Below are 27772 nucleotides of genomic sequence, written 5' to 3' on the forward strand. Positions count from 1 at the left end.
GGCTGACCTTTGTCTGGAGCAGGGACCAAGCTTCTCAGTGCTTGTTCAGGTTTGCTATGAACACAGAAACAATGGTGCATACTCAGTCTTCACCAGTGACTCCTGAAATTTTAGCTTCCTCACACCTCTCCCCGGTGTGTCAAGGGGTGGGAGCAGAGTTGGGACTATGGTCTGGAGCTGTTACTGCCCAAACAGAGGAGACAATAGTGCTGCTGGATCTGGACCTGCCTCAATATAAAGCTGCTTGGATCTCGACCTTTAGCATGTGTTTATTTCCATTGTCACAGTAAGAGCTGGCTACTTTTGCTCTTCTTCCCCGGGGATTTTATATTGCTCAGGAAATTTGAGCTTTCTCTGAAAGACTGCTTTCCCTGGATACTGAAACAGATACCATTTCACACCCAGAATATGCACAATTTGTCTCCTTTTAGTGCATGATGTCCAAGTGAGTTCTTGTTATTCAATCTTCTTCGAATCCCTTTACGGCTCCCAGAGACTGGTTCTGGATAGATGGTGCTTCTTAAGCCAGCAAGCCAATGTTTTAAGGTGAGAAATGTAGCCAATAATGGTTTTATCTCTAATAATAAATAGCCAGAACCCAGGTCCACAGGGAGGCAGCAAACCAATTTATTGTGCACAATAGTGACCTCACAGCTACAGGCATGATAGAGTAAAACATTAAACTGAAGAAACAGGACACTGCTGTTTATAAATGGGTAAGTGGTGTTTCTAATCATGTTGTTACTTATAACAGTCCTACTGAACTGAAAAGCAGATTAATTTAGCAATGTACACTATCAGTAAAATGGTATTAAAGCTCTTCTTTGAGAGCAGCCCTTGAGGGTGTTGGTGGGTGAGAGGCTGGACATGACCCAGCCATGTCCACTGGAAGCCCAGAAACCCCCCGTGTCCTGGGCTGCATCCAAAGCAGTGTGGGCAGCAGGGGAGGGAGGGGATTCTGCCCCTCTGCTCTGCTGAGACCCCACCTGCAGTGCTGCCTCCAGCTCTGGGGTCCCCAGCACAGGAAGGACATGGACCTGTTGGAGCGAGTCCAGAGGAGGCACCAAGTTGATTAAAGGGGTGGAGCACCTCTTCCATGAGGAAAGGCTGAGAAAACTGTTTAGCCTGGAAAAGAGAAGGCCTGGGGATGACATATTTGCAACCTTCCAGTACCTGAAGGGAGCCTACCAGGAACATGGAGAAGGACTTTTTGCAAGGGCCTGTAGTGACAGGACAAGGGGGAACGGCTTCACACTGAGAGTAGGTTTAGATTAGATATACAGAAGAAATTCTTTCCTGTGACGGTGGTGAGGCACTAGAACAGGTTTGCCAGAGGAATTGTGCCTGCCCCATCCCTGTAAGTGTTCAAGGCCAGGTTGGATGGAGCTCTGAGCAACCTGGTCTAGTGGAAGCTGTCCTTGCCCATGGCAGGGAGGTTGGAGCGAGATGATCTTAAAGGTCCCTTTCAACCCAGGCCATTCTGTGATTCTGTGATTCAAGCATCACTAAAACATGACAAACTAGAGAAGCAGTGGGACTGAACTGTGGCCAGACAGCACTATCTTCTCCCTGTCTCACAAATCAAGCTGTAAACTGAAATGGACATTCAAGACAGAATCTTCAAAGTAGGGTTTAAATCTTCATGTACCTGCTCTCAACCAAAATGCAGCTTGGGCTGCTTCCTACCACATCTCCTCCCTCTCCTGAGAGTCTGGCCTTTAATTTTCAGTTGTTTAGTAGTATGTCACATAATCTGTCTTCTAGACACAAACGCTGCCAAAATACTCTTAATTAGTGTATGAGAATCCACTTGATAAACTAATGTTCATTAAAGAAAAAAAAAACAAATCACAAAACAAGCAAAGAGTTGGCTCACATTGGAGCTGTCTGCTGCATTGTACAAAGTGCCTGCTTCACTGGACAACTAATCCAAAGTAATCCTCTTTTGAGATCACCGATTCACCATCTGATTTGTACTCTGATTTGCACTGGGAATGCCTGCTGCTGCAAATTATTCCAAAGTGGCAGATTAGATTATTTTTCACTGCCCACACTTTGATCTCCGGAAACTGAGAGACAGCACAGCCTTTCCAACAGCTGATGAAATAAAACTAAAAGAATAAGATCCACACATTTTTATAAAGACTCCTACTGGGAATAAACCTAAAATAAACATCCTATTTTGGCAGTCATACCTCAACTATCTATGAAGGGAAGGTTCACAGATTAAAAGCTTTGCTTTTAGCTTTTCCATTATCCTATCCTCCAGCTTCCCATTTCCTCTTTTTACCTAATGACTCACAATTCTGTCAGCCTCTTCAACTAATGCCTAGGTATACTTTCTCTTCTTTTACTCCTACAGCTCTTGTTGCTGGAAGAATGCTAACCTGCTGAATGCACTGGACTTTGATACAGGAAACCTGGTTTGGGTTTATCTTTCAGTTGCAGGGCAGCTCTTCGATCTGTAGTGTCTCACTTAACCAGTTTCTGGCTTGGTTCCCCCTCTGTAAAACAAAGATAACAATCTGGCCACTCCTTCATCTCTCAACATTTTGTTGTATTTATTATTTAGACTACAGGGTCTATATGGTAGGACAGGTTTCTTGCTGTTTTCCTGTACATGTGAATATGTGTGTGTGGTAGGTTTGGTATATAAAATGATGTGGGTTGGGTTTTTTCACTTTTTATACTTGCTTCGTATTCTTAATGAAATATTTCCCCTCCAAAACTGTCCTTTCATTAAATAATTCCAGCAGTTAGAGACTAAGGTGAAAAAAATATCAAGTATCATGAGTTAAAATAAGATTGCAGATTCTAGGACCTTCTTCATAGTTGTATGTGCCATTTCAAAATCAAGAACCTATAACACCAAAATAAGTCACTGGGGAAGGAAGTTTTGCCATGTGTTTTTTTTTTTTTTTCATCAGTTACATAGATTAAGAAGTTAACATTAACTGAGTCCATAAGATAAATCAAGACTACAACCTGGGAACAGAGGAGTACCAGGGACATAAAAGAGCAGAAATATTTTCAGATTTCAGAAAGTTTTGGATTCAGGGCCATGACACTTTGCCATATCTACTGAATACACAGAGTGCTGGTCCCCACTTGCATTTCTGGTTGATGTACAGCAATAATATCAACAGTCATTTGAAAAACATTGGCATTACTAATTAGCTGGAGGCTGATTTTATGAAGGCTGTCAGATTTCTTAGATAGCTGTATGATATATCCAGCAGAACTGATAATTGGCAAGAGGCTATTAACAACATTTCTCTCTTCCATGCCTGCCAAAATAGATTGTAACTTCCAAACAGCAAGGGTTCCAATGCATATAAACAAAAGCAAACCCACTTCCCATCACAAGCCTAGCTGCTTCTGCAGTGAACCTGACTGAAATGGATGTTTTCATAATGCACCCAGGTTTGATCGACACAGATTTCCACAGGCAACCACAGAACATCCCTTGCGTTGCTTTTAATGAAGCTGCAGTTTTCATTCTTAGCTACATCTTGTTGCCTGAGCAACAATGGCTTGGATTTGGCTTTCTTTGTTTTTCAATTCTACCCAAATTAAAAGGGGAAGGGGAGGGAATCAGCATGGAAGTCAGCAAAAAGTGCTGTGATTTTCTAGCCCCATCTCCCTTAGATTCACTGCCTACCCAAAATGTGCCCCAACACAAATCAGTAAGAAATTAAATGGTACTTCCTGCACAATTTTAAAGGCACAGGGTTTCATCTGCAGCATCCATAACTTATGGCATATGTTGGTTCTAACAGTAAAGATACTTGCCTGGGAAAATTGAAAAAATTCAAAAGTTGAGCTGAGAAATCGAAAAAAAATAAGAAAGGCAGGAAGGTAAAGAAGGGGAAAGTGGCCAGCAGGGAGGCCTGGGAGGCTCTCTACCATGCAGCAGTTGGCTATGACGAAGCCAGCGATGCGTTTTTGTCATACTCTGCCTTTAGTTCTAAATCCCAGTTCTTACTGGCCCAGCACTCGTCACAGTCACATTGATGGATCTGCAGTGGCTGGAAGAAGGGGCCCCTCTGGTGATGTTACCTGGCCAGTGGGAACCGAAATGAGTGGCATAAACAAGCTTCACGCAGATTCCCAAGCAGTTCTCCAGTGGCAGGAGCCTTTCATCCGCTTAGACAGGAGTCGAACTGACAGGCTAAAGACAGCCACAGTCTGCGCTGTGGTTTTGCTTTGTAAATCTTATTTTTCAGGGCTTGTATACCAGAACCACGTTGTCATGCCTGGGTTGTTCACAACGAAGACAGGAGCTGAAATCTGAGCAGAAGAACTGTTTCTTTTTTTTCTTTTTCTAGAGGAGAGAGTTCAAATGCAGATTTTCTGAAAGTGTCTGTTTAACATAACATGCTGTTTGGAAATTGGGCACTTATACCCCAGTGAAAATCTTGCAGAGAAAGCTTTCTCCTGAGAAACATGTTAAGCTTCATGTTCTCTTTCCCATCAGAATAAATTCATTGTACAGAAAATCAGCCACACTCAAGTGCACGGCTTGTTATATCCTATGAATTTCCACTGTGCCTTAAAAACAAGTAACAAACCTAAAGTGCATTTCCTACAGTGCTCATTGCTGGATAGAATTCATGCCAATTACAGGGTTATGTTAACATCTCTGGGAAAGCATCAGTGTTGAAAGTTGAGAAATGCTTTCATTTTGCTAAATATTAGCTCACATCTTTCACACTTTAGATAAAGGAAATAACAGTTTGACATCTAGTTTCTGTTACATTAACCTTATCCAGTCCTATTCTAGTATTATATATGTCTTGACGTGGTACTAAAGCAAAATCATGTAACAAAATTGGAAAAAACATCTCAAGAAGTGCATATTGTAAAAATATATACAAATAAAATATCTAATATATGTCAATATTATATAATATCTAAAAATCAAAGAACAAGCTATATCTAAAAGCATTTTAAAACTAGAATGAAGAACAGCAACTTTAGCAGACATGGTCAGACAAGCAATGACTGCTTAAGATTTCAACTTTAGTTTAAATTCCTTTTATTAAATACATTTTCCCCTGCTCAGCTATTAGTTTATTGATGATTTTTATTACAAGCCTCTCTTCAGTGATGCACTCTTGAAATCTCACTGCTTCTGAACATGCACATTCCCCATACATGAATCATCTCACAGCAGGACAAGCCTAATCCTTATTCTTCTGCATGAAAGCACAGTGCCAAGCCAGAACATTCGGGGGACACAATGGAAGAGAAGCCACCACCACCATCAGCACACAGTGTATTGTTTATCTTCTTCCATACGTTTTCTTGCTTTAGGCAACTCACTGACATGCCAAAATATGGCTTTATAGCCAAGAATTTACCCGTGCACAAAGCATTTTATGAATAATAATAGTACTGTTTTAGGTCAAGTAACAGTTGTGCTTACTCTCCAACTAAAGGGATCAGTGGAGTTGATCCTGAGTGGATCCTGATCCCTAGGAGTGAGGGAAAATGGCTCTGAAGCCCAATTTCCCCTTGGTCCCCTGGAGCTCCACGCTGTCAGCCACCCTCCTGCTACTAAAAGAAAAAAAAGCACAACACAAGTTTTCCATCTACCACAGTGGTAGCCAGGGAGTCTGGGAAATGTAAGAAACCCTCACCTTTGCAGGAGACTGACACCAGAGGGCATTTCAAACCCTCGAGCCCATGCCATGGGGATACCCCTCCTGGCCCATGTCACTGCTGTCCCTGGCTGTGGGTGGCACAGGAGCCCAGTGCACCTACCTGACGCCTTCCTGCCTCTCCTGGGACCCCCAGAAAGTTCATGATCAACAAGCCAGAAGGAAGATGAGATTGCCAGGTCCCAGGGCTATGTGCAAACTGCTAAGAAAGGGAGGGGAAAGGTCCACTCCCTAGACTGTAGCTTGTCCACCCTGATTCCTTTTTATAGCAGAGTTGTCTTGAAGATACCGGCTGGAGCATTCGAAAGCACACTAGGGAATGAGCTTCACCCCAGCCCCAGGAAATCAGAAACCCAGTGCTTGTTTCTCTTTTCCTTAGAAGTATCTGTATATCCTGGGCTGCATGGGGGAAGCAGCAGCCTCCCTTCCAGTCCCACACTGATTCCTTGTGGATGACCACTTGGCTCCTTTCCACAAGTAGTAAGTAATAATAAGTAATAAGGATGTGCTGCAGGAGACAGGACAGCAGTTTTGGTTGGGTAGCACTCTGGACAGAGTGGGTTTAAGAGCATGTGCAGCCAGGGATATGGGCTGTCCATAAGGGGCTATCTTGCAACAGGACAGAGAGGGTGTGAGTTGATACAGGCTCTCTTAGTCCCCCGTGTGCAGTAAGTACTGCTGCACTCTCAAACAAGGTGCTCAGCTGACCTCAGCCCAGGTGTCCACTCTGCCAGGTCACACAGCACCTAAGTATCTGCCAGAGGTGCAGTCCAGCCACTCAGTTGTGATTAAGCCCTTGACTATGAGCTGCTTGGGACACAAGGGTCAATGGGATTCAGAAACAAGGGGACTGCTGTTGCAAGTACACCTTAAAAAGACCACATTCCTCATCAAATAAACAGGTAAAACCTTATTGAAAGAAACAATCACAGAATCACAGAAGATGCTGATTTGGAAGGAACCCATCAGGATCATCAAGTCCAATTCCTGGCCCTGCACAAGACCATCCCCAAGAATCACACCACGAACCTGAGAGTCTTGTCCAAACACTTCTTGAACACTCTCAGGCTTGGTGCTGTGACCACTGCCCTGGGGAGCCTGTTCAGTGCCCAACCACCCTCTGGGTGAAGAACCTTTTCCTGATATCTAACCTAAGCCTTCCCTGACTCAGCTTCTGCCATTCCCTTGGGACCTATTGCTGCACACCAGACAGAAGTGATCAGTGTCTGCCCCCTCCTCTTCCCCTCTCGAGGAAGTTGTAACTGCAGTGAGTGCCTCCCCTCAGTCTCCTCTTCTCCAGGCTGAACAGACCAAGTGACCTCACCCACTCCTCATATGGCTTCCCATCTAGCCCCTTCACCATCCTCGTGGCCCTCCTTTGGATGCTCTCTAATGGCTTAATGTCTTTTTTTATATTGTGATGCCCAAAACTGCACACACTAATCAAGGTATTTTCTTTCTTACATGTCTCGAAACTTTTACAAATGAAGAATTATTACAATTTCCCTTTATCAGCTATGTAGCAAAGCACATGCAACTCTTCACACTACAAACACAGATTTTTTTTTTTATGTTACCATTTCCATTGCTTATTACCATATAAACTAGGCCAAGAGAGGCTCTGCAGAGCTCTCCACAAGAGTCATTAAAATTTGTCTTGTGACATCAAGTCAGACCCGTTGCTTTATCACACCTTTGTTCTACACAGGTGCTTCCCAAAAGCATCTCCTCTTCTGTATCCAGATGGAGCAGATGAAGATATTACCCACCCACCCTTTTTGCTGCCAGATATTTCTGCTGGCATAGCAGAGGTTGTACACACACACATCAAATTAATTCCAGCAAAAGCCTACCCAAACTAATTTAATCCATTCTCATTAGCTTACTGCAGTGAAGCCAAAGCAGAGGCCCTGGAATGATGAACGGCCATCAGACAGCCTAACACTGGTCAGTGAAATACGACATTGGGAGATGACAAAAGATTCCTCTTTCTTTAAGAAAAGAGAAAAACCCAAAAAACTTGAATAAAACATAGGACACCTGCTGTGTCCTTGGAAAGTAACCACTCCACCTCCCCAGCCTCCTGCAGCACACAGTCCAGGGCAAGAGACCAAGGGCTGAGAACTGTGTGGAAACTCAAACTTCTCATAAAAGACCAAAATTTTTATTTTTTTTTGGAGAGGGGCAAAAGGGCAGAGAAAAGAAGTCCCTCCCTCAGCTCTGGTTTCCAGAGAGCCCAAGAGCTCTCAAACCACCTCACCTTCACCTCTGGGAATAAAACCACCCAGGATGGCAGCCAGCACTGCAAACTCCAGGGCACTGGGTCTGTGGTTTGGCTAATCCAGGGCATGGCTGCTATGGACCAATGCTTTGCATGCACAGGGATTATGACTGGCAATGCTTAAAGACAGTTAGCCTAGTAAAATTTTGCTCTAAGGTTTGAAACTAGCTTAGCTACTTCTAAGCACATTCCTCATAGAAATGTCTAGTTCCCAATTTAAATTATAAAAACATACACAAAAATTTGAAGGTATGAAACTTTTTTGTCTGTCATAGGACAGGTTTTGGTGTGTTAGTACTCCCTTTCCCAGGTTCACCAATTCACTCCTTTGAGGAGTCCAGCAAGGCTTGTATGCACCTTGTTGCTATGTTAGTGCATGGTGTGAGATGTATTAGAATTACCACCTTCTTTTCTGTTAACCTCAGAAGTAGGACTATTGGAGCCTTTGGAAAAGTTTGATTTCTGATAAGAGGACTGCATGGAAAAGGGTTCAAAGCTGAGAAGAACATATGTGAAAGGAACATGATTTTTCTGTGAGGACAGCAAATTCTTGTTGCATAAATGATAATCATGAGGACAGAGAGAAAATGTAGGTGAGCTAAGATACTCAGAGACACTAAAATGCAGAATGACCCAGCATTAATGAAAGAAGCAATAATTCCATTACTATATTTCTGTTTGACAAAACTTTCATGGCTTATTTTGCGATAATCGTAATTAATGTATTAATTATAATTTTGCATATTCAGTGTTGGCTCAGGCTCCTGCTCATGTCTAGCTGCCTCCTGAACATCAATGCAGCCTGCATTGTATTATGTAAGTGATTCAAAATTACTTGAGATTCCTAATGTATCACACTTTCCTGTAAACAATGGAAGTCATACGAGGCATACGAATGAACTGGAATGAACCATACTAAAGCTGCAGCTATGCCACGTTAACAGCCTTGTCAAAATCCAGTGAGCTGGGTCTCCAGTGTGCAGATTTCAGCAAGCCATCTTTGAATGTGGCATCAAATTGTAGTGAAAGGATGCTGTGGTTTCCCTTCAAGTAATGGTTTTCCTCTTTACCTTCCATGTTACTGGAGTTGAGATTGAGGTAAGCTACTCCTCTTTGTTTGTGTTTGACCCATCTGTATTTCATAAGTAACACAGGGGACCTGGAGCCTGCAAAGAGAACTGCAGTGCCAGTGACCCATCTGCTGAAGCCAAAGGTGATTTGCCCATGTGAATGTTCCACAAGATGCCTCAAGACTTGGAATTACTTCAGAGTCAGATGAAATAACTACATACATCTTTTGTAAGCTCACAGTTGATGACATCATCAGCATCATCAACTACCATCTCCTTTAAGTCTTAAAAGTGGCAACAGCTGCCAGTCTGCTTTGTCCCAGCACTGACTGGAGCAGGATGCCCTGGGAGCACACTTTGGGTGCCTATGGACACTCCTGAAGGTTCATGTGTGCAGCACATGCAGAGCAAGCTGTGCATCCTACTCAGAGTAAAGGGTTTCTGTGCACGGTAGAAGGTTAGAGGTGCCTGGAAACATCTGTGCCAAAAGCTGAGGAGCCTGTAGCCTTCTGGCACCTTCACCTTTACATGGCAGCTGAGGATCACCTTTTTTTTTGAATGCAGGGAGAATTTGGCTATGTGCATCTTTTTTACAGGACCGCAGAGCACTGAAGTTGGAAAGCACCTCTGGAGTTTGCCTGGGACAAACTCCAGCTCAGAGCAGGGTACTTCAGTGCCTTGAGTCCTTTTAGCTAAAACCTGTTTATTGTCTGCCTTATACTTTGATCCTTCTTTCCACTCTCACAGTGCCTCCTTCCCCTGCTGTCAGCACAAATACAAGTGCAGCTGCCTGCTCAACTGAAATGATGAATGTACCCAAGTTCAAACTACACTTCACCATATGCAAGCAATTTTAAACTGTATCGTGGTGTCTCTGATGTGGCTCACAGCAGCTGCACCAATGCTTATGCTGACAAGATAGGAGGCAGCCCAAGGCCAGGAAAGAGAAGTCAAGAGCCTGGCAGGCTGGGCCAAATCTTTCTGTGGCGTGTCGAACGCTGTCGTTCAAAGTGCATATGCCTTTGACAGGAGACATGGTTTGAGGTTGCTCAATTTTATGCAAATACTTACAACGATACCAATTCAGGCATGGCTACAGCTGCAGAAATGTGAAATTGCCTTGCACTGGCATCGATTTTCCCAATTTCTGAGCCTGTTGCAGCCACACTGCCTGCAGGGAAACGTTTGAATCCGAGTCAGCCCCTCAACCACGGTAAAGCTGATCTGGTGAACTCCCTGGCTTGCCCTATATCCTGGAGAGACACCACCAAGGCAGTCTGAGCCCACACAACCAACCTTAGGAACAGCTTGCAGCATACATTTCCCAAAGCCTACACCAAACCTACAGGTCTACACGACTGCAAGGCTTATTCCCCACAGAGAAGATGTGGGTAAGCGTGGGAATGGCCGAGCACGGCGCTGCTCCTCAGCCACCCGTAATCATAATGGCTTTTGGAGAAATGAAACCAAAGTGGTCTGAACTAAACAGATAAAGTATCATATGCAGGGATGGTTGGAAAGCACGAGTTAGTTTTATCTGCTTTGCAGCAAAGATACAGGCTGCCACAGGCGACATTTAGGTCCAGGCCAGCTAACATGTATATAAAACATCAGATGAGACTTTTCTGGGTGTGGACAAGAGCTCAGCTACCAAACAAACACATGCTTCAGCTCTCCTGTAACAAGCAAGCCCTGGCAAGAAGTAAAGTACATGAAATGCACTACTTTTTCTCATTTAATAGTGTTGGCACAAGAGTCAGGGAGTTTTCCACCTGCTGACCATGTATGACCAAGCTGCTCAATGTATTACAAATGGCCGAAAAATTCATCTATACCACGTAAAAATGCCCCCCGACATCTACAATCAGTCCTAAACAGCCAGCTGGTCGTGATAATCTGCAAAAAGCAAGACACTCAGGCTTCATTATTGCATCTTCCAAGTCTGAGAAAGGCGGCAGAGAGCAGACTGGGAGTGAGAATTAATCTTCAGACTTTCTGTGTGGCATCGGGCAAGCTTCAAACTTGTACCCTGCTTACACCACAGCAACATAAAGTTAACAACACTTACTTGGTGACCTCACCAGGGTAGACTTCATGACTAAATGCCCAACACACAATAACTTTCAAAAGACTCGGTATTGGTCCCTGAACATCTGGTAAGAATATGGAGATTAGCCAAGTAACTCCTTAGACAGGTGAACAAAGAAGCTGTACAGTTACCAGTTTCTTGGAAGAAGAAAAAAAAATGGAAATTTCTTTGCAAAACAGACACACATTTAACTTCAATAACAGCAATGTACATTCTTTGTTACTTAAAAATATATACCTATTAAATTAATTTAGATAGGAATTTAAGTACAAAAAAGTTTATTTCACTTATTCCTTTAAGAAGATACTTTGATGCATCAAGTTTTGTAGATTTTTCTGAAAAAAAAAACCAAAAACAGTTCTAAAAAAATTCATTTTTTTAAAGAAAACTATAAGCTAGTACAATTATTCCTTCCTTTCATCCTACCTTCCTAAAACACCAGCAACTAAACACCTAGATGATGGTGATTATTGAGGGAAGGAAAAGACAATTATTTATCTTATATGGAGCACACTGTAGCAAAAACATAAGTTAAGTTCTGTCTATAAATCATTACATTACAGAACATACACTAAACAGGCAGTTGCTGCTTCTTGACAAGGCAACTTTCATGCTGATCCCAATGGAATTTTACCCTGATTAATTACTTGCCAGATTCATTCACAGACAAGTTTAGGCAGCATGGAGTCAAAGGAGAGAGTGAGGAATGCAGTGTTTTGGCATAAAAACAATCGCTTCTTAAAGGTAAAGTATCTATTCTGTAATTATAACATTGAACTTAAGTTAGATTTACAATGATTTTTTTTCTAATTGGCTACTTAAACCTGTGATATTTAGAAACCCTCCATGCTTTCATTTTTCTCATGAAGATATTCCTGTTTTCTCAGATGGTTTTACTTGACTTTTCATATGCAGTGACAAAACTACTTAATGGAACTTTTGCTCAGAAGCATCTGAGTTTGAGTTTATACTAGAATTAGCTGTGCTCCTCTCAAAAACAGAAGCAAAAATAATTTAATAAGTAACATATTTTTCAGCATTATAACCATCAGTTTCACCCTGGATTGCTTTCAGACCACAGCACAGCACAAACCTTAACACTGGATTAAGGTTTAAATTAGTATCTACATATTTACAATGGTAAAGAACCATCACGTGCATATACACCCAGTATTTCTCAAGTGCACAGAAAGATGTAGCTGAGCAGATAGGTTTGAGTTTGCATATGGTCACTGCTGCTGCCTGAATGCTGGGGTGTCCTTCCGTGTGCTCAGATTTATGTGGCCTGTGACAGGTAATGACTTACCAAAAATGCCCTAAGTACCAGCAGGGTACCAGGCTCCAAAAATTAATTTATTAAGTTCCATCCACTAGGTCAGTTTACAGTGGTCTCATCCTACCTAACAGTGGTTAGGCAGATTAATATTTTCATTATGAAATCAATACCCAAAGTCTCCACGTCGCAGGAGGAAACGAGGACCCCGTAACCAGCCTGGTTTAAAGAGCACCTTCCTCTTCCCTCTCATTTCCTGCATGGTAAGTTGTGGACCAGGAGGAATAAGGAAGTGTCCAGACGTGAATTACCACAACACCTGCATTAACAGATCATACTGAAGCACGTGTGAACTGTAACATTCAAGTGTATTTTATTGAGTGTTATAAAATATATACAATCTTGAAACACAGCGCATTTCACACAGAGGTTGTAAGACCTTGTTGGTATCACTACAGCACTGAACAAAGAATACACTTCCTATCAAATGAGCAGACCAGAGAGCTAGGAAAAAACAAAACTACTCTATTTCAGATTACAACCTCTTTCAACGCGCTGCTGCTTAAGGCTATATTTGTGCTACCTGAGTTGATTTTGTTAACTTCACAGTTTTTTGCATCTCCAGGAAAGGGGTGGGGGGGAGCAGAGAGGATTGATGGTGCACACTTTTCAAAACACAAAAGTAGCAAGAAAAACGTTGGTAGTCGCTTTGTAAACTTTGCATCAAAAATATGAAAAAGAAAAAATGTGGTACTTACAAAACTGAATAGAGCCGACTTAATAATCTTGAATCTAAAGTGAGATCAAGTAAAAAAAAAAAAACCCTGCACTTCATTTCACAATGTACTTCAGTTTCACCATACTGGAAAGTCATGCAAAAACTGATGCCTGTTTCTTCATGTTTATACCACTGTTATGTCACCAATCTTGTGTGCGATGTCATACTACAAAAAGAAAGAATATCGTTAATCTATATTAACAAGATGCTAGATACTGTCATATACAGTAATTAAATGCACTATTCAGATCATCAACCAACTTGAGGCCATTCAGATTAGGGTTTAAACCAGTGTCTCACAGCAAAGTGGTGCAGTGGTGCAGCAAACTGACACTCCATTTATTAGTGCACTGTAAATGAATGTAACTTTAACTTGATAGTAAAATTTCAGTACCTTTACACAGGTTATTTAACAATCCTCGTGGATTTCCCAGTGCATTTCTGAAGTACCTGTCAACATCTGCTAAGGTGTCTCTTTCCTCAACTGCATAACCTGAATTATCAAAGAAGCACACATTTTTGTTTTTTACTGTTACAAACACTGTTTTCTTTAAGAATCCAGTGACTTATCCCAATCTGCATACTGGCTTGTTTTACCATTTCCTTAGAAGTCAGTTTTAGTTCCCTGACTATTTTTATTGACATTTCTGAGGATACCTTTTTGCTGTACAAAGATAATAAACAATTCTTTGTTCTAGCTACAGTTCTTTATCAGCTCTGTGAACTCTTTGACTTCTTATTCTAAGACTGATATTGTAAGAAAAGTGGTAACTCAGCATTTCTGACACCACTCCAAGCCACAAAATGCCGTTTCTACGTGCTGTCTGTGCTCAATTGCTGCTGAGAGTCACCATTATTAATTTTGGAAACATAATATTCCACTAGAAGACAACTCTTCCTAATTAATAATCCACAAATGTATATGGATGCATTGCATTTACTGGTAACATTTCATTTTCTTACTCCCCCATTTCAGCTTATTACAGGCCTTTGTATAATTACACAAGTCCTCACAGATTTTTAAAACATGCCTCAATGCCACAACAGTTTCTCCATAAGGCCAGTAATTAAAACAAGTGACTCAGGCTACCTCTCTGCAACATCTCACTTTCTTCCTTGCGAACTGTCACGCTGCAATTAGAATTACACATCAAATAAAATCTTCCAGTTGCATGTGACAGTAAAATGAACTGAGCCCCTTCCCAAAGCCTTGCTTGGAAGCGTAACTGGAATCAGTACCAAGGACTGCTTGGCATGAAACCAGGACCTTTGGCTTCTTTCGATTTAAGGCTATTACCTGGCATGCAAACCTGTTTCACAACTTCATTCTGGCTATTTCTTATGTAATTATACTTTTAAGGAATACTAAGAGGTGTATTAATTGGCACTGGACGCTGAGGCGAGAAGTGTCCTTTCTGTCTGTGTTCCTGTCTTTGCACCATGGATCACACAACAGTCCTACTGCCCACCTCTCGCATTAAAAGCCCTCAAACAGATAATGAGCTAATAATTAGCAAACATATGCTTTCTAAATAAATATTAGGCTGCTCCCCACACAGTTCATCCTGTCTCATTTTACTGGAAAACCCTGAAGAAACAGCGCTCTTACACACCAAAACGTTTGTAAATCCAGCTTTTCTCTGCCAGGGATAAGGCAGGCTTGCAAGCAGGGGTTCATGTAATGATGTGTCTCCAGCAAGCACATCCTCTTTGCTCCCCTTCATGAATGAGTCAAGGGATAATTAACACACCTTGCTTACGGAGAAAATTCTGCTACGTGGCACACAGATGAGCGGGGATGGGGGGAGAGCTTTTGATAGTCCAGTTGTTTGGAGAAGCAAATGCTTTTTAAAATCTGATACTTAAATGAGCTAGGAAGGCAAAATGGAACAAATACAGCATAATCTGTCCTCCTTTGCCTGTGCTGCCCTGATACTTTCAGTCTTGATTTTCTTTTCCTTTCCTTCTCATCTAAGTACATCTCTAGCAATGGAAAAAAAAAAAAAGAAAGATGCAGTCTGGCAAGTGAACTCTAGCATGCAGCTAGAGGCTATTCATGCAGCTGTGATAAAGAATAAATAAATAATAATAAAAAAAATTAAAATCCACCCCCCAGTGTTGTAACTTATAAACAAGATGTGGTAAGTCCTTTGGATCATGAAAGGAAAACTATAAGTTAATAAGAAACTACTGTCTGCCCAGGTACTTGCAATCATAACCCCATTATGTTTAAGCTGGAAAACCAGGGGCCGGTTTAAAACACACTCTATGTAACGTAGTTTAAAGTGCCTATTGCCTAAAACAGAGGCAAGTGAGTGAAAATGGTTAGGGACAAAAAATATGATAGAAAAGGGCAGTAGAAGGAATAACCCCCCACAAAAGCATGATCAATAGCATCATACCACACTCAGAAAAAAGGGAAAACCTGTCTAAAACTCCATCCTGCTTCAGCAGTGAAATCCATCCCACAATCAGAAACAAAAAGGCAGCATGTGACAGAAAGAGGAAGGTCAGGCACCAATTTAAGTTGGAAGCTGTAGGCAGAGGAAAGTTGTACAGAACACCAAGCACAGAGCAATTTGTTGCTGACAAGGCCAATGATGCCAGGAAGGAGCTTTCCATCTCTCTGTGTGTATCTCAGCCTGGCAGAGTAAGCAAGCACACATGGTTAGACACCTCCAATATCAGCAATGATGAAGGAAAATAACACACCTTGATCCTGTATTTCCATTATCCTACTCTGAGAATACCTTCCAAGTCACCTGCAGTGAGCAGCAGGGAAAGGGTGGTGAGGGAGCACGAAGTGGCCCAGCAGAGTGATTAGGACACCAGCCCACTTAAACACTTGGTCCTGCACACTACTGAGTGGGAGCAGAGAGAAGCTGCTTCACTCCGAGGTGATGCCAAGCAGGCATCCAAGCTAGGATCTCTGACCAAACCTCTGGAGGGAAAGCACTGGCAATGGGCTTTGGGAGATCTTTCACCCTCAAAAAGCTGCATAATGAGATCTGCCTTACTATTATTTTTACTACAACTTGAAATACCGAAGGAGTGCTGTAAGTACTGGAAGAGTGACTGTTGCCTGGGCAGAATTAAAAACCAGCAAGCAGCAGGGGACAGAGACAACCACAGATGGCCTGAACAAGATAACTGTCTTTAAATACATCTATTTCAGAATTTTCTAAGACTATGAAAGAGGTGAAAATAAGCACTAAGATGGGCATCTGAGGAAGACTGAAAAGATTTGCCAAGGATAACTTTAAAAAAAATGACAGTGCAATGGGAAACTCTAGTTTCACAACAGAACTACTTCCACTCTAACAGCTACGGAAGACAATTAACAACGAGAAAATCTTAACATCAATAAAAATCACACAGCTAAATCCTGACAGAGACAGGTCATCAACCCTAATCCTCCACTTCATTAATCGGACTCCTCTGCCTTGGGATTCTTTTGTTGTTCTTTTAATTGCTGGTGAGTGAGCTTCTGTTAGCCATGTCAAGCACTAAGGATATCCTCAGCTTCCTTGCACATTCAGCAATTTCCCCCATTGTACAAACCATAAAGCCAGCAGCAAATTAAACAGTTAATACAGTCGGCACAGAGCTGAGATGATGTCAGAATAAAATTCACGTGTGTAACGTAACGACCCAGTTCTCACTGTCATGCTGGATACCCCACTCGGAGGGCTGATTAAAATCCCAGCTTGCTCAGGTAACACCAGGGGCAGGGAAATTATGCTGATTTCTAACAGGCAACAGAAAGCACTGTTGAGCATAAAGGCTCTTCTAACCCTCCTTCCAGCCCTTTCATCTAGGAATAAAGGATTTTAGTGGGTTGCCTGAGATTCCTGCCTGCCCACCCAGTTCAGATATGCATATATAATATTTAAAATAATACGCCTAAAATACTTCAAGTAGCGACACAACCCTGATTTTAAAGACATATAATTTATGTTTAGAACTTCGATGCTTTTCAAGTATGCAAGCCTGGCATGATCAGAGTTGTAGGTTATCTGTACAAGAATCACAGTTTTTCATTGTCTTGCTCCTAAAAGAACAGGCACAATTATGATCTGGGGATTTCTTTTTCCCCTAAATGAGTGGCAAATGAAGAAACATTGTTGGTGACCTCAACTTCAGTCTGAGGAATACTGATATTTTAATGACTAACTCTAAGCTCTCGTCCATACTAGTCAATCAGGCATTGGCTACATCTTTTTTTTTTTTTTTTGGTAAAAAAAAGGATATAGAAGTACTTCCATCAGAGCAACAGTGTGTATAGATATAGTGTTTCTCACCACAACTGTTAAAACCTATCAAAAACTACATTCATAGCTCAGCTGTACATTTCTGCAGTTTACAGCTTTTTATTAGAGCTTATTAAAAAAAAAGTCTCTACAGATGCAGATTACAAGAATCATTTTCTCACCTAAATTTATTTCCTGAGTAAGCAACAAGAAAATAACCATCTGGCACCTAAGAAGGTTTCTTAGCTTTCTGTTGGGAAACATATTCTTAGCAAGTCACTGCAAAGCACAGTACAGTCAGTTGTGTTTGGGCACAGAAGACATGGAGAGAGGCTGCCAAGGCATCAGCCATGGGGGATGTTCCTAATTCCCAAACATAACATTTACTACTTGGTTTCAATATAAAGCACTCATATTTCACCATAATTTTTTTTTTCCAAGTGGGCCAAAGACAGTATAGGAGACCACAGCACTTTACATTTTTTTTTAAAGTTCTGTTTTAAACACAGATGGCATACAAAGTCATTAAACAGGTTACCTAAAGAGGTCACCCAAACCACAGCTCAAGTCTGAAGAGAAAGAAAAAGAATATTGCAATGCTTAAGCAACTTCATATTGACTTACAAAATACAAGGACAAAACCAGGGCAAGACCGAACAGTTCATTTCAAGCTGTGTCCTTTTAGTAAGTTTGAATTTTTCTCACGTACCAACAAGGAACAGGAAAGAATACATGAAAATAAAGTAATTGCAAGCTTTATTTTTTATCTTACAGCTGAGATGAACTGTTTTTGGTCTTGACAGTTACAGGATTGGAAGTGACATGGAAGGGCATTTTATTCATCTGGATATGGAGCGCAGTGCTACCAGCCACAACATAAGCTTTTTGACATGTTCCACAAACCACCAGCTGTGCCCCAGAGTTGGCACTTTCTTTAGCAGTCACAAGCAGTTCAGCAGTTTCATGTATGTATTACCACCGTTTGCCTTTGTTCCTGGTCTAAGGGTATCGGTTTCCCTCCCACCTGAACTATTCTACTGGTAAACAGAAATCTAAAGTAATAATTTTATCTTGGTCTCCTACAGCTAAGTAAGGCACAGCACAAGTGTTCTGACTTCAGCTAAGTTTCTTAGAAACACCACCCACTCAGCTGCCTGTCGAGTCATCAGCGAGTGGCTGCTGCTGAGAGCTCTAATCAGAGACCTTAAACCCCGAGAACAAACACTCGCTTGCAACTTCAATTTCCGTGAAATCCAACTAATCCCCACTGCTGTTCCGTGGGTAAAATATTACCAACTGACATGAAGCAGGGAGATTCAGAGTCCTGGATGGGATAACACACTTACAAATCCCAGAGCAGGCCAAGTCACAAGCTATAAAAAGGTGCTACTTCACTTGCACAGCAGTAACTGGCCACAAGACACAACGCCTTGAGTTTCTTTCCCATACATGCGGGAATGTAAGTTGAAAAATGGACATAAGTGGAAGCTATTATACCAATGGTACTAAAAATTTTTTTTAATGTACTTTAAATGGTACTATAAGTTACTTTTATAGCTCTTTACCATGTGATTTAGTATTCCTTGATACCAAATTCTGAGCAAGCTGCTACCTAACCTGAGTGGCAGGAGATGTTTGTGCCCTGAGCACCAAGTCTGGAGTGTTCAGGAGTCTACAGTTTCTTCTGTTTCTTTATACAGTACTGTTGGTAATAATATAACCAAATGCATCATATGCAGAAATTATGCACGGTAGGAAGAGTACAAGGCTCTGCAATTTAAGTAATGAAGGCATGCTGGCTATATGAGCAACTCTAAATGCAAAAAAGTTTTGCAGACTCTGAAAACCCCTAAATCAGATGTTGCTAGAAACCAGAGTAAAGGAAAGGCTCCAACAAGTTGGAAAGTTCGTGTGTGCTTCCAGAATCCACGTCCCTGGCACAAAACTCCCCAGACTCACTGCTTTTCTCTCCCCATTTTGCAATTAGGAAAAATACTTCAGGAAAGAGAACACAATACCCTTCAGGTACAGCACTCAACTTTCGTCCTGCCTGCAGCTCCCAGAGCCACAGCATCCAGCCCTGAGAAGTGGGACAGCTGTCAATGCATCACACAGCTTTCTGCGCTTCCCAGCGGACAACGCTGCCTCTGGACGCTTTTTCCCCCCAAGAAAAAATTAGATAAGCAAAGATAAAATGATGTGCTTTCCGATGTTAATGTCTCTTCTAATACTGCCACTTTTTTAAACTGTTACATAACCCAGTTGTGTAACCAACACACTCAACTTCTCCGTAAGGCTGCTCCCCTCCCGCCATCCATCAACCCTGGCATCAGAGAGGGCTCCTGTGTGAGTTGCACAACTTCCTTCGTTTCCCAGATAACATGGTACAATTGTCCTCCATCTGTTTCTTGTGCTAATCCACTAAAAATGAGGACCCAGACAGCACCTGCTGCCGCTTCATGCTACTGACTCTCCATATTCCAAGCAACCTGACCAGTAAGTACTTCAACAGCTGAAAGCTGAAGTCTTCAAAATGCCAACTTACAAGGGTGACAGTAACACTGACTTAATATGAAAATCAAAGGATCCTTAAAGGATCCCTGTTTTCAGAAGCTTGACTTTGAATGGAAGTCAGAAGCAGCACAACCCTCTAGGCCAGTTTTCTGCCAGAGTGGTTATTTTAAAAAATTAAAGGTTCATACTCTTCCCCTGATAAGCTGAGCCTGCACCATTCTGCAAAAAGCCTAAAGCAAATTAAAAGAGCAACAGAATTATCGTAACTCAAGTGCACTTTTTTTTTTATATTAAGATGCATGTTGTGAGCAGTCACCTACAGTCCTACACAAGTGAAAGGTAGTTTTAAAATAATCTGAGATTTGGAAAGGTAGGCAACATTTATAGCTTCTTTTCATCCTACTCTTGCCTTTGTTTCTTAATCAGCTGTTTGTTTTAAAAACTCTTTTGTTTTATGAATTTTACAGACAGAAAACAAGGTTAAGATGCTGTCATGAACTGCTTTCTAAAACAGCCTTTCAGCATTATCACAGAGCTTGCAATAAATGAAGTTTCTCCATCCAACAAGTAAATTTTTGAGACAGTAAGCTCAAAGGACACAGCCAAAGATGTTCAGAGAAACAACCAACCAACCAGATAGACTTTAAGAAACTTTATCCAAGGCATTGTTTAGTATATATACAAGGATCACGAAGGTTCTGTAGAACTACCACGTGATGAGTGCCCTCTGTTCTTTCAGGACACTCAGGAAAGCTTGACATGGTTTGTTGGAATTCCACAGAGAAGCTGGAGGTACTCAGCTTCTGGTTCACGGTCACCTATTCTCAAAAAAAATACCTGGAGCAGCTGAGGCATGCAAGAGCCATCTGTGACAAAACTGCCACCATAAGCTCAAGACTTCCATCCTAAGTCTTGACGTTGATGGTAAAAAGTGTAGGAAAAGTTTCTTAGAACTCTACAAAAAGAGACAAATCCAAACCTTCATTTTTATTAGTGTTTCCCTTTGTATTTAAGCATGATTCTTAATTTGAAATAGAAAAAACTCCTAAAGGTTTTCCCACCAGTACTTCAGATGCTTGTGCACACATGCATCGGGGGTTTTATTTACACAGAAAGGAGGGACTGGAACATCTGGCATGGCACAGGTACACATTAACATATGAAGATATGCATGCATTATAACACAAACATGCCTACACTAGGAGCAAAAGTAAGCTAATTATACCTCCAATGATATGAGAATTATACATGTCATTAATGCAAACAGAGCTCATGCTGGACTTTGCTTCCTAAAACTAATTATGTGCCCAAGACAAGACTGGAGAAATCACACTAATCTCAGGTAAAATGACAAGGAAAATAATCAGTTGGTTTGCAAAGCCAAGGGGTGCAGAGTATGCCAAGTCAACTTCCTTTGAATTGAAAAAGGTGCACATTAACTGGCAACATAAAACCAAGCATTTTATCAACATGCTTTGAGTGCTGCAAACCTGCTTTTTTGAACTTTAAAAGAAAAAAAATAATCAGTTTCAGGATTTTTTGGTTCTACTGAAAATAAAGAGGGATGAAATGGAATCTAAAGTTCCTTTCAAGCCTTATGTTTTCAGAATGACTATTGATATCTAAACTTAGATATCAGTAAGTGCATGTTTTAAAATATCTAAAGTTTTAGTTCTCTTAGGAATTAATGTGGGAGGGGAAAGCAATAAATAAAATGATTAATGCCAGCAGGGTATACACAGCCATATTTATTAGTTCACTTCCAATTACATAAAAGAGAAAGCTGAAGCCATACACAAGTGCTGCTTTAAAATAAAAGACAGACTACTGTTTTCTCCAACAGTTTTATTTCAAAAAGTACACAAGTCTGTCATGGAACTACAGCGTTTTAAAATTTTGAATTTTGTTTTTTTTTTTTTTTTACAAATTCACTCACAATACTCATATTTTAAAATACCATTCCCCCAAAAGTGTGAATATAAAACCTCATACTGAAATTCATATCAAAGTCCATGCTTTGTGCATGAGAAGTGTAATGTAACATCGTAACATTTGGGATTCCAGGAAGTTTTATTGCTCCGATTTCAACTGAGCTGTGCCTCAATGCTAGAGGACCAGTAACCAAAGGGTCCCATAAAGCACCTATCAAGTGTATAAAACATGGTTTAAGTGACACAAATAGCTTAATGTCTTTAGACTGGAACAGAGACCTAAAGTGATCCAGAATATACACTGCTCAGAACAAAACTAAAAGCTTGTCATGGAAACCAGTAGTATACAATATTCAGCATTACAGAAAAAACTTGCAATTAAGAAGTCTTACTTGCACTATTAAGCAGGAAGCATACATCTAATATGAATGCAACTATCCAGAGTTGATAAAGACGTATGCAATGTACATTTCTCTCAAAAGTCATGTTTTACCCCTCCAACAAGGCATTTCTGTGCACTATACAGTTTTGGAAGAAGTATTCATTTTTCAGGGAAGGAAGTTTCACACAATTATCTTTAAATACCCACTGCAGGAAGTTTATGAAGATGCTTGAACTGTATGGACAAGTGTTACAGAACCTCTACAGTATTACAAGTCTAACACTTTATTCACACCATGCTAAAATTGAGGGGTTTCTTCCTATATATAGTAGTCCTCAACAGGCAAGTTTACAGTCATGACATTAACTAGAGGTTTCTTGAGCTCACTTAAGAGTATTTACAAAATGGTACCACCCTCCCTACCCCCTCCCCCTTTTTTCTTTTTTAATCAAATGAGACATTAAAAATGCCACCTCCTAACTGGTATATCAGCTGCCATTACTTCCTAAAAGTGTTCTGTTAGCAGAGCTATCTGTAAGATTGGACACCTCACGTGTTTAACCAGTTCATCTCCTACACAGCTAGAAATCATTGTTAGACTACAGTAGCTGCCTTTGAGAATCATAATCCAGTGTAAGTGAACAATCTAGTGACAAAAGAAATAATTTATAATTTATAATACCAGTATTATGTTCTCATAGTAGTGTTCTATCCATCCAAAAAGGCATGATGATAGCAACTTGAGGCCAAGTTTACCCCAAGTCAGGGGTTCTTTATTTCAGATAAGGACTATGTCAGATTCTATTTCTCCTCTTTTTCCATGCAATTACATAAATAGACAGACACTGTCAAGGCTGCTAAGCCTAACAGCCAGGCTCTGAGGGCACATCACGCTGTCCTTCTGTCCATTTATTATTTTGCACAAGCTGACAGAGCATCAAGCATGTGTAAACTCTGCTCTGCTTGCTTTACTGAGATAGGTTTCTGGTTCTGAGTGTCCTAGGGCTTAACTGACTGTAAGTGCAGGGTCTCAGGCCAAACCAAAAGAACAAAACAAAACAAAAAAACAAACCAAAAGAAACCAAACAAAACCCACCGAAAAACACATATGACCACAGATGGCTAAGAACCAAATTTAGTAGGTTTGCTGCCTGGTTGCTTAGGTTTATAGCTATCTCTCAGTCTGTGATTCAGCTTAGTTTTGTACTCAACTTGTATTTATAACTATACCCTTTTAATTAAGGAAGGCCTTAGTTTCAAGGTAAACAATCAGTGTACAATTAACATCTTGGAAGTCTCTTCTGTCACAATAATTGGATGCAAGAAGATGTCTCCCCATCTATTGTTCTTCAGAAGCTACGTTTGGCACATTTACTAAACCTATTATTTACCACACATATAAAAATCAATCATCCATCTCATTGGTACAACAACTGAACAGTTTTCAGGAATATAAACACTTAAATCATAATTAGCAATTGAAGGAGTGACATTTTGAAATACAGAAGAATACAGAGAGAGACACTGAAGTCACATCCAAAAATAGGCATGAAGAGGTATAAATAGTACATAAGAATCAAGAAATCAGATCACAGTGTCATGTTTTAAGAACTGTACCATCATCTAAGCACCTGTTCAAACAGTATGTTTAGGCACCAGAAATTTCATAAAAACTGAAGTTACAATCAGGCAAAGTTTATTGACAAGGCACACATGAAAGATAAAAAATCTGATCTCTAACAGTATCAGCTTACAATCTAAAAAAGTCCCAAATGTGTAAAACTAGGTCTAGAATACTTAATAGCCATTCAAGTTTCTAAATTCGGTATGAAGGGTATGTTAGCATTATAAAATGGTTTGGGTTGGAAGATGACCTTGTACCAACCACCCTGCCACGGGCAGGGAAATTTCTTTACATTAATAGTGCCAGCCAAGGATTGTGCATCTAATTACAGATAGGACAAACATTTAGTAGTAAGCCAAAGAATTCATCACAGAACTATAAGCAGCTACAAAAAAGCAGACACTAAACCTAGAAGTTTGGGAAAATGTTTTCTCTCACACTGTTGCTACACACAAACTATCCTAACATCTTTCAACAGGCTATTCAGATATTTCCTTCATCAACATCAGTGCCACATACTATATGCTTTTAGAGCTTTCCAAAATACCCTGCAGTTCAACAACTATAGTTAGAATAAGCTGAAGGGACTCTCCCCCACCTGCCCTCCACACAAGATGAAGAGGGTAGAAAACAGGAAGGAAGATAAAATCCACAAAGAATCAAGTTGCACTAAGTTTTAAATCCAGCTTTCACAGGTATGTAATATCAGTTAACAGAAGCTATCAGAAGTCCTAAATACATGTGAAAGTAAGAGAAAGAATTGTTCTGTTTCTCCTGTATTGCTTTAATTTTGCAAAATTGGGAAGAAGCGTTTTTAATTTTGAAACATGAGATCTGCATGAACAATTCTGGATAACTATTTGCTCTCAGCTGCACAAAACTCTTGCTCTTAAAAAGTCTGAACATTGGTTCAGAATATTTAGGGCTGTTGAAGAGGCAAGGAGAAATGAGCTTTAAACTCCTTGCAAATTCACACAGGAAGACATTAGCATCTTGAGTAAAGGCTGACTACTGCTTACATGTATATGGGAAAAGTTGTTTCCACAGTGATGTTAGAGGACAGATATCCAATACCAGTTACTTAACAGCTTAATAGCTCTCATTAAATCCCCATGGAGTTTCTAGGTAATTGGTTTGGAAAAAAAATAAGAGCACTGCCTTAGTATCTAAACAGGCGTTGGAAAATGCAAGGTACAATTACCTTAAAGACCTGCATAAAGATCCATAATTCATTCTTACTGTGACAGTAACAGCTGATTTATAGATCTTAAAGCTTAGGTACCATCACCAACAACCTGACAGGACCTCTTGCATCAGATAATGTAAGTATTAAGTCAACCTGACTAGAACTAGTTATTACAGAAAAATTCATGTTTCAAAGAGCTTGCAAGGTCTCCTGTCACACTTCCACTCACTGACATTTTAAATTCAGAGTAGATTAATTAAACTAACTGAACCAATTAAATAACTGGCTGCCCCTGAAATAAGAGCTCAAGTGCTCCAAACAAACATTACCAGATCAAAGAACCACATAAATATGAACAGAATTCAAAGTCATCCTCAGTATTTCAGCCCCATGCAACTACATCAGAGTTCAATATCAAGTTCAAATATTTCTGTTATTCCATAATTGAGGATAAAGTTACAGGAACTCTGAGAAACTCCATGGTCTAAATATGAAATGCTTTGTTAATTCTCCTTTGTCTCACTGTTACACATTCAGGACTGCACATTAGCTGACAGTGTCAGTGTCTCTTCAGTAACCTACCACAGGTCCAAATACCTTCAGTGTCCAATATTTTCTTAGGAACTTCAACGCTTTTTGCAAATAGTTCAACTGTCATATACTAATAAGTTTAAAATTAAATCTGAGAATTGGTGGCTTTTCAAACTAACTTGTTCATTTGCTTCAAGGACAATTTCATGCCAGTGTTTAAATGAGGGATGGAACACAGTAGTTTTCTCTAATACTTACAATGAACACTTTAAAAAACAGCTTTTAAATTAATAATATTTTATACTATCGACCCATCTTTGCTTTGTGCTGGAATCATCACAGGAACAGCTCCCATTCTACTTAAATTAGGTGCAGCTACCTTTGAAGGTGCAAAGGTTGGGTTTTGACCAGGAGCACGTTCAAAGTCTTCACTTGGGACTTGGCTATATGGAGTTTTGGTATATCCTTCCATATTTGAGGGAGACATTGAACCCAGAGAAGAACGATTGCTGCCGATGTAGCTGCGAGCTGTTGAACTGCGGCTTTTGGGAGGTGGAACATCTTCTCTGAAATACACAAAAAAAGAGTTGCAGAACAAGATTTCAGTCACCATTACTGTGTGGGAGCTTACAAAACACGTATTCAGTTTGTTTCTTTCTATTCTGATGCAGTAGCCAAAAAAATCTTTACATCTTCCTTTAAAGTAACAAAAAATTCAAGTATTCATTGCCTTTAAAATGTTTACTGAAATTAGACATGACTACAAAAAGTCCTCTGACAAACAGTTAGCGTGTTAATAAGCTTTCCAGATTAAGACAAATCTCAACTGTTAAGTATCTTACTTGCAGAAATACACATTTAAAAGTTAATCTTCCAATAATACTGCTCAGAAACCAGAGACATGTTGTTACCTGATATCGTGATGTACTTCTTTCTCATATTTCTTCTCTCTGTGCTTCTTACAGCAACAGAAGACGAGAAAAGTCAGTACAGAAAGACCCAGCAGAGTTCCTATAATAGCTCCAGCAATTATACCAGCTGTATTTACGGCTAGAATAGATAAATAACAATACTGTTTGTTAAGTTTCAAAGTTATAAGACCAACTTTCTTTTAACATTAAACCCAGTATGTTTCACATGATCCACGTTAATAGCACACCACTGAATCAGACAGATGCTCAATCACACTCATTTAAAACAATAATAAGACTTGAACTGGCACCCACCAGTTACAGAGTGTTGGATTTGAGTTTAGAGAAAAAAGACTACTCAGTTTTCATACACAGAACACTATGTGACCATTACACAGCAAACACTTACGAGGGGTGACATTCAGCTGAACAGAACATTCATCCGTGCCAACTCTGTTTGAGGCCACACAGTTGTATAAACCAGAATATTCTTGAGAGGCGTTTTTCAGAAGAAGTTCCCCTGTATCTTTATCTACAAACAACAAAAGGTAGAGGTTTATCATTTTGCAAAGTTTAATTCCATACACAGTACTACAGAATTATTAATCCAGCACATACATGAAATCTAAACTTAAAAATGCCATATTAAAGAGATACAGATAGAAACAAAAGCCTATCATGCTGTAAACCACTATTATTTGTAAAAGTCTGTTAGAAATTTATTCCACGGGATTTGACTTAATATTAAGCCTACTGACTAATTGTTCTGTCAATGGATAGGAACAGATGCTACTCTCAGTGCTCTACAGCCTTGCATTACGTTATCTGACATGACTAGAACTAGCTATGACAGAAAAATTCATGTTTTAAAGAGCTTGCAAGGTCTCCTGTCGCATTTTCACTCGCTGAGATTTTAAGTGTAGATTCGTGTTACCTTCAGATGCTATAGCCAATTCTCTCATCTTAACACAGAATTCTGTAATACAAAAGATGAACTGCACCCCAAAGCCACCACCCTCCCTCTTCTAAATCGATTCTACACAACCAGCTCAGGTGTCTTTAGAACTCATGCACAGCGTGAGGTGGATCTAACCCAAACCTGTGCTCCAGTGGGTGACCAACTAAGTCCAGCTTAAGCAGATTCCTTAAGAAACAGTGAAAATAAAGAGGTTTTCCCCAGACTGTCAAAGCCATTGACAGCTACCTTTGTCAGATCCTACCAGGTGAACTTCAACTGGCTTTCACACTTTAAGTGCCAACAGATCTGCCATGAGCACTGTAAAAGACTC

At 40.4% G+C, this 27772-nt stretch overlaps 1 protein-coding gene across 1 annotated transcript in view; it reads right to left on the reverse strand.

Moving 5' to 3' along the window:
- Positions 1–12733: 12733 nt before the first annotated feature.
- Positions 12734–27772, reverse strand: part of CXADR (CXADR Ig-like cell adhesion molecule) — a 63236-nt gene continuing 48197 nt past the window's right edge. The window contains exons 7-10 of the mRNA XM_029961435.1: positions 26893–27015; positions 26484–26622; positions 25952–26138; positions 12734–13320 (exon numbers count right to left, since the gene is read on the reverse strand). Coding sequence (XP_029817295.1) covers positions 13279–13320; positions 25952–26138; positions 26484–26622; positions 26893–27015 — 491 coding nt within the window. The 3' untranslated portion in view covers positions 12734–13278. The remainder of the gene's footprint in view (positions 13321–25951; positions 26139–26483; positions 26623–26892; positions 27016–27772) is intronic.

Source organism: Manacus vitellinus, unplaced genomic scaffold, assembly GCF_001715985.3.
Source record: "Manacus vitellinus isolate BGI_N305 unplaced genomic scaffold, ASM171598v3 scaffold_34_pilon, whole genome shotgun sequence".
Taxonomy (NCBI): domain Eukaryota; kingdom Metazoa; phylum Chordata; class Aves; order Passeriformes; family Pipridae; genus Manacus; species Manacus vitellinus.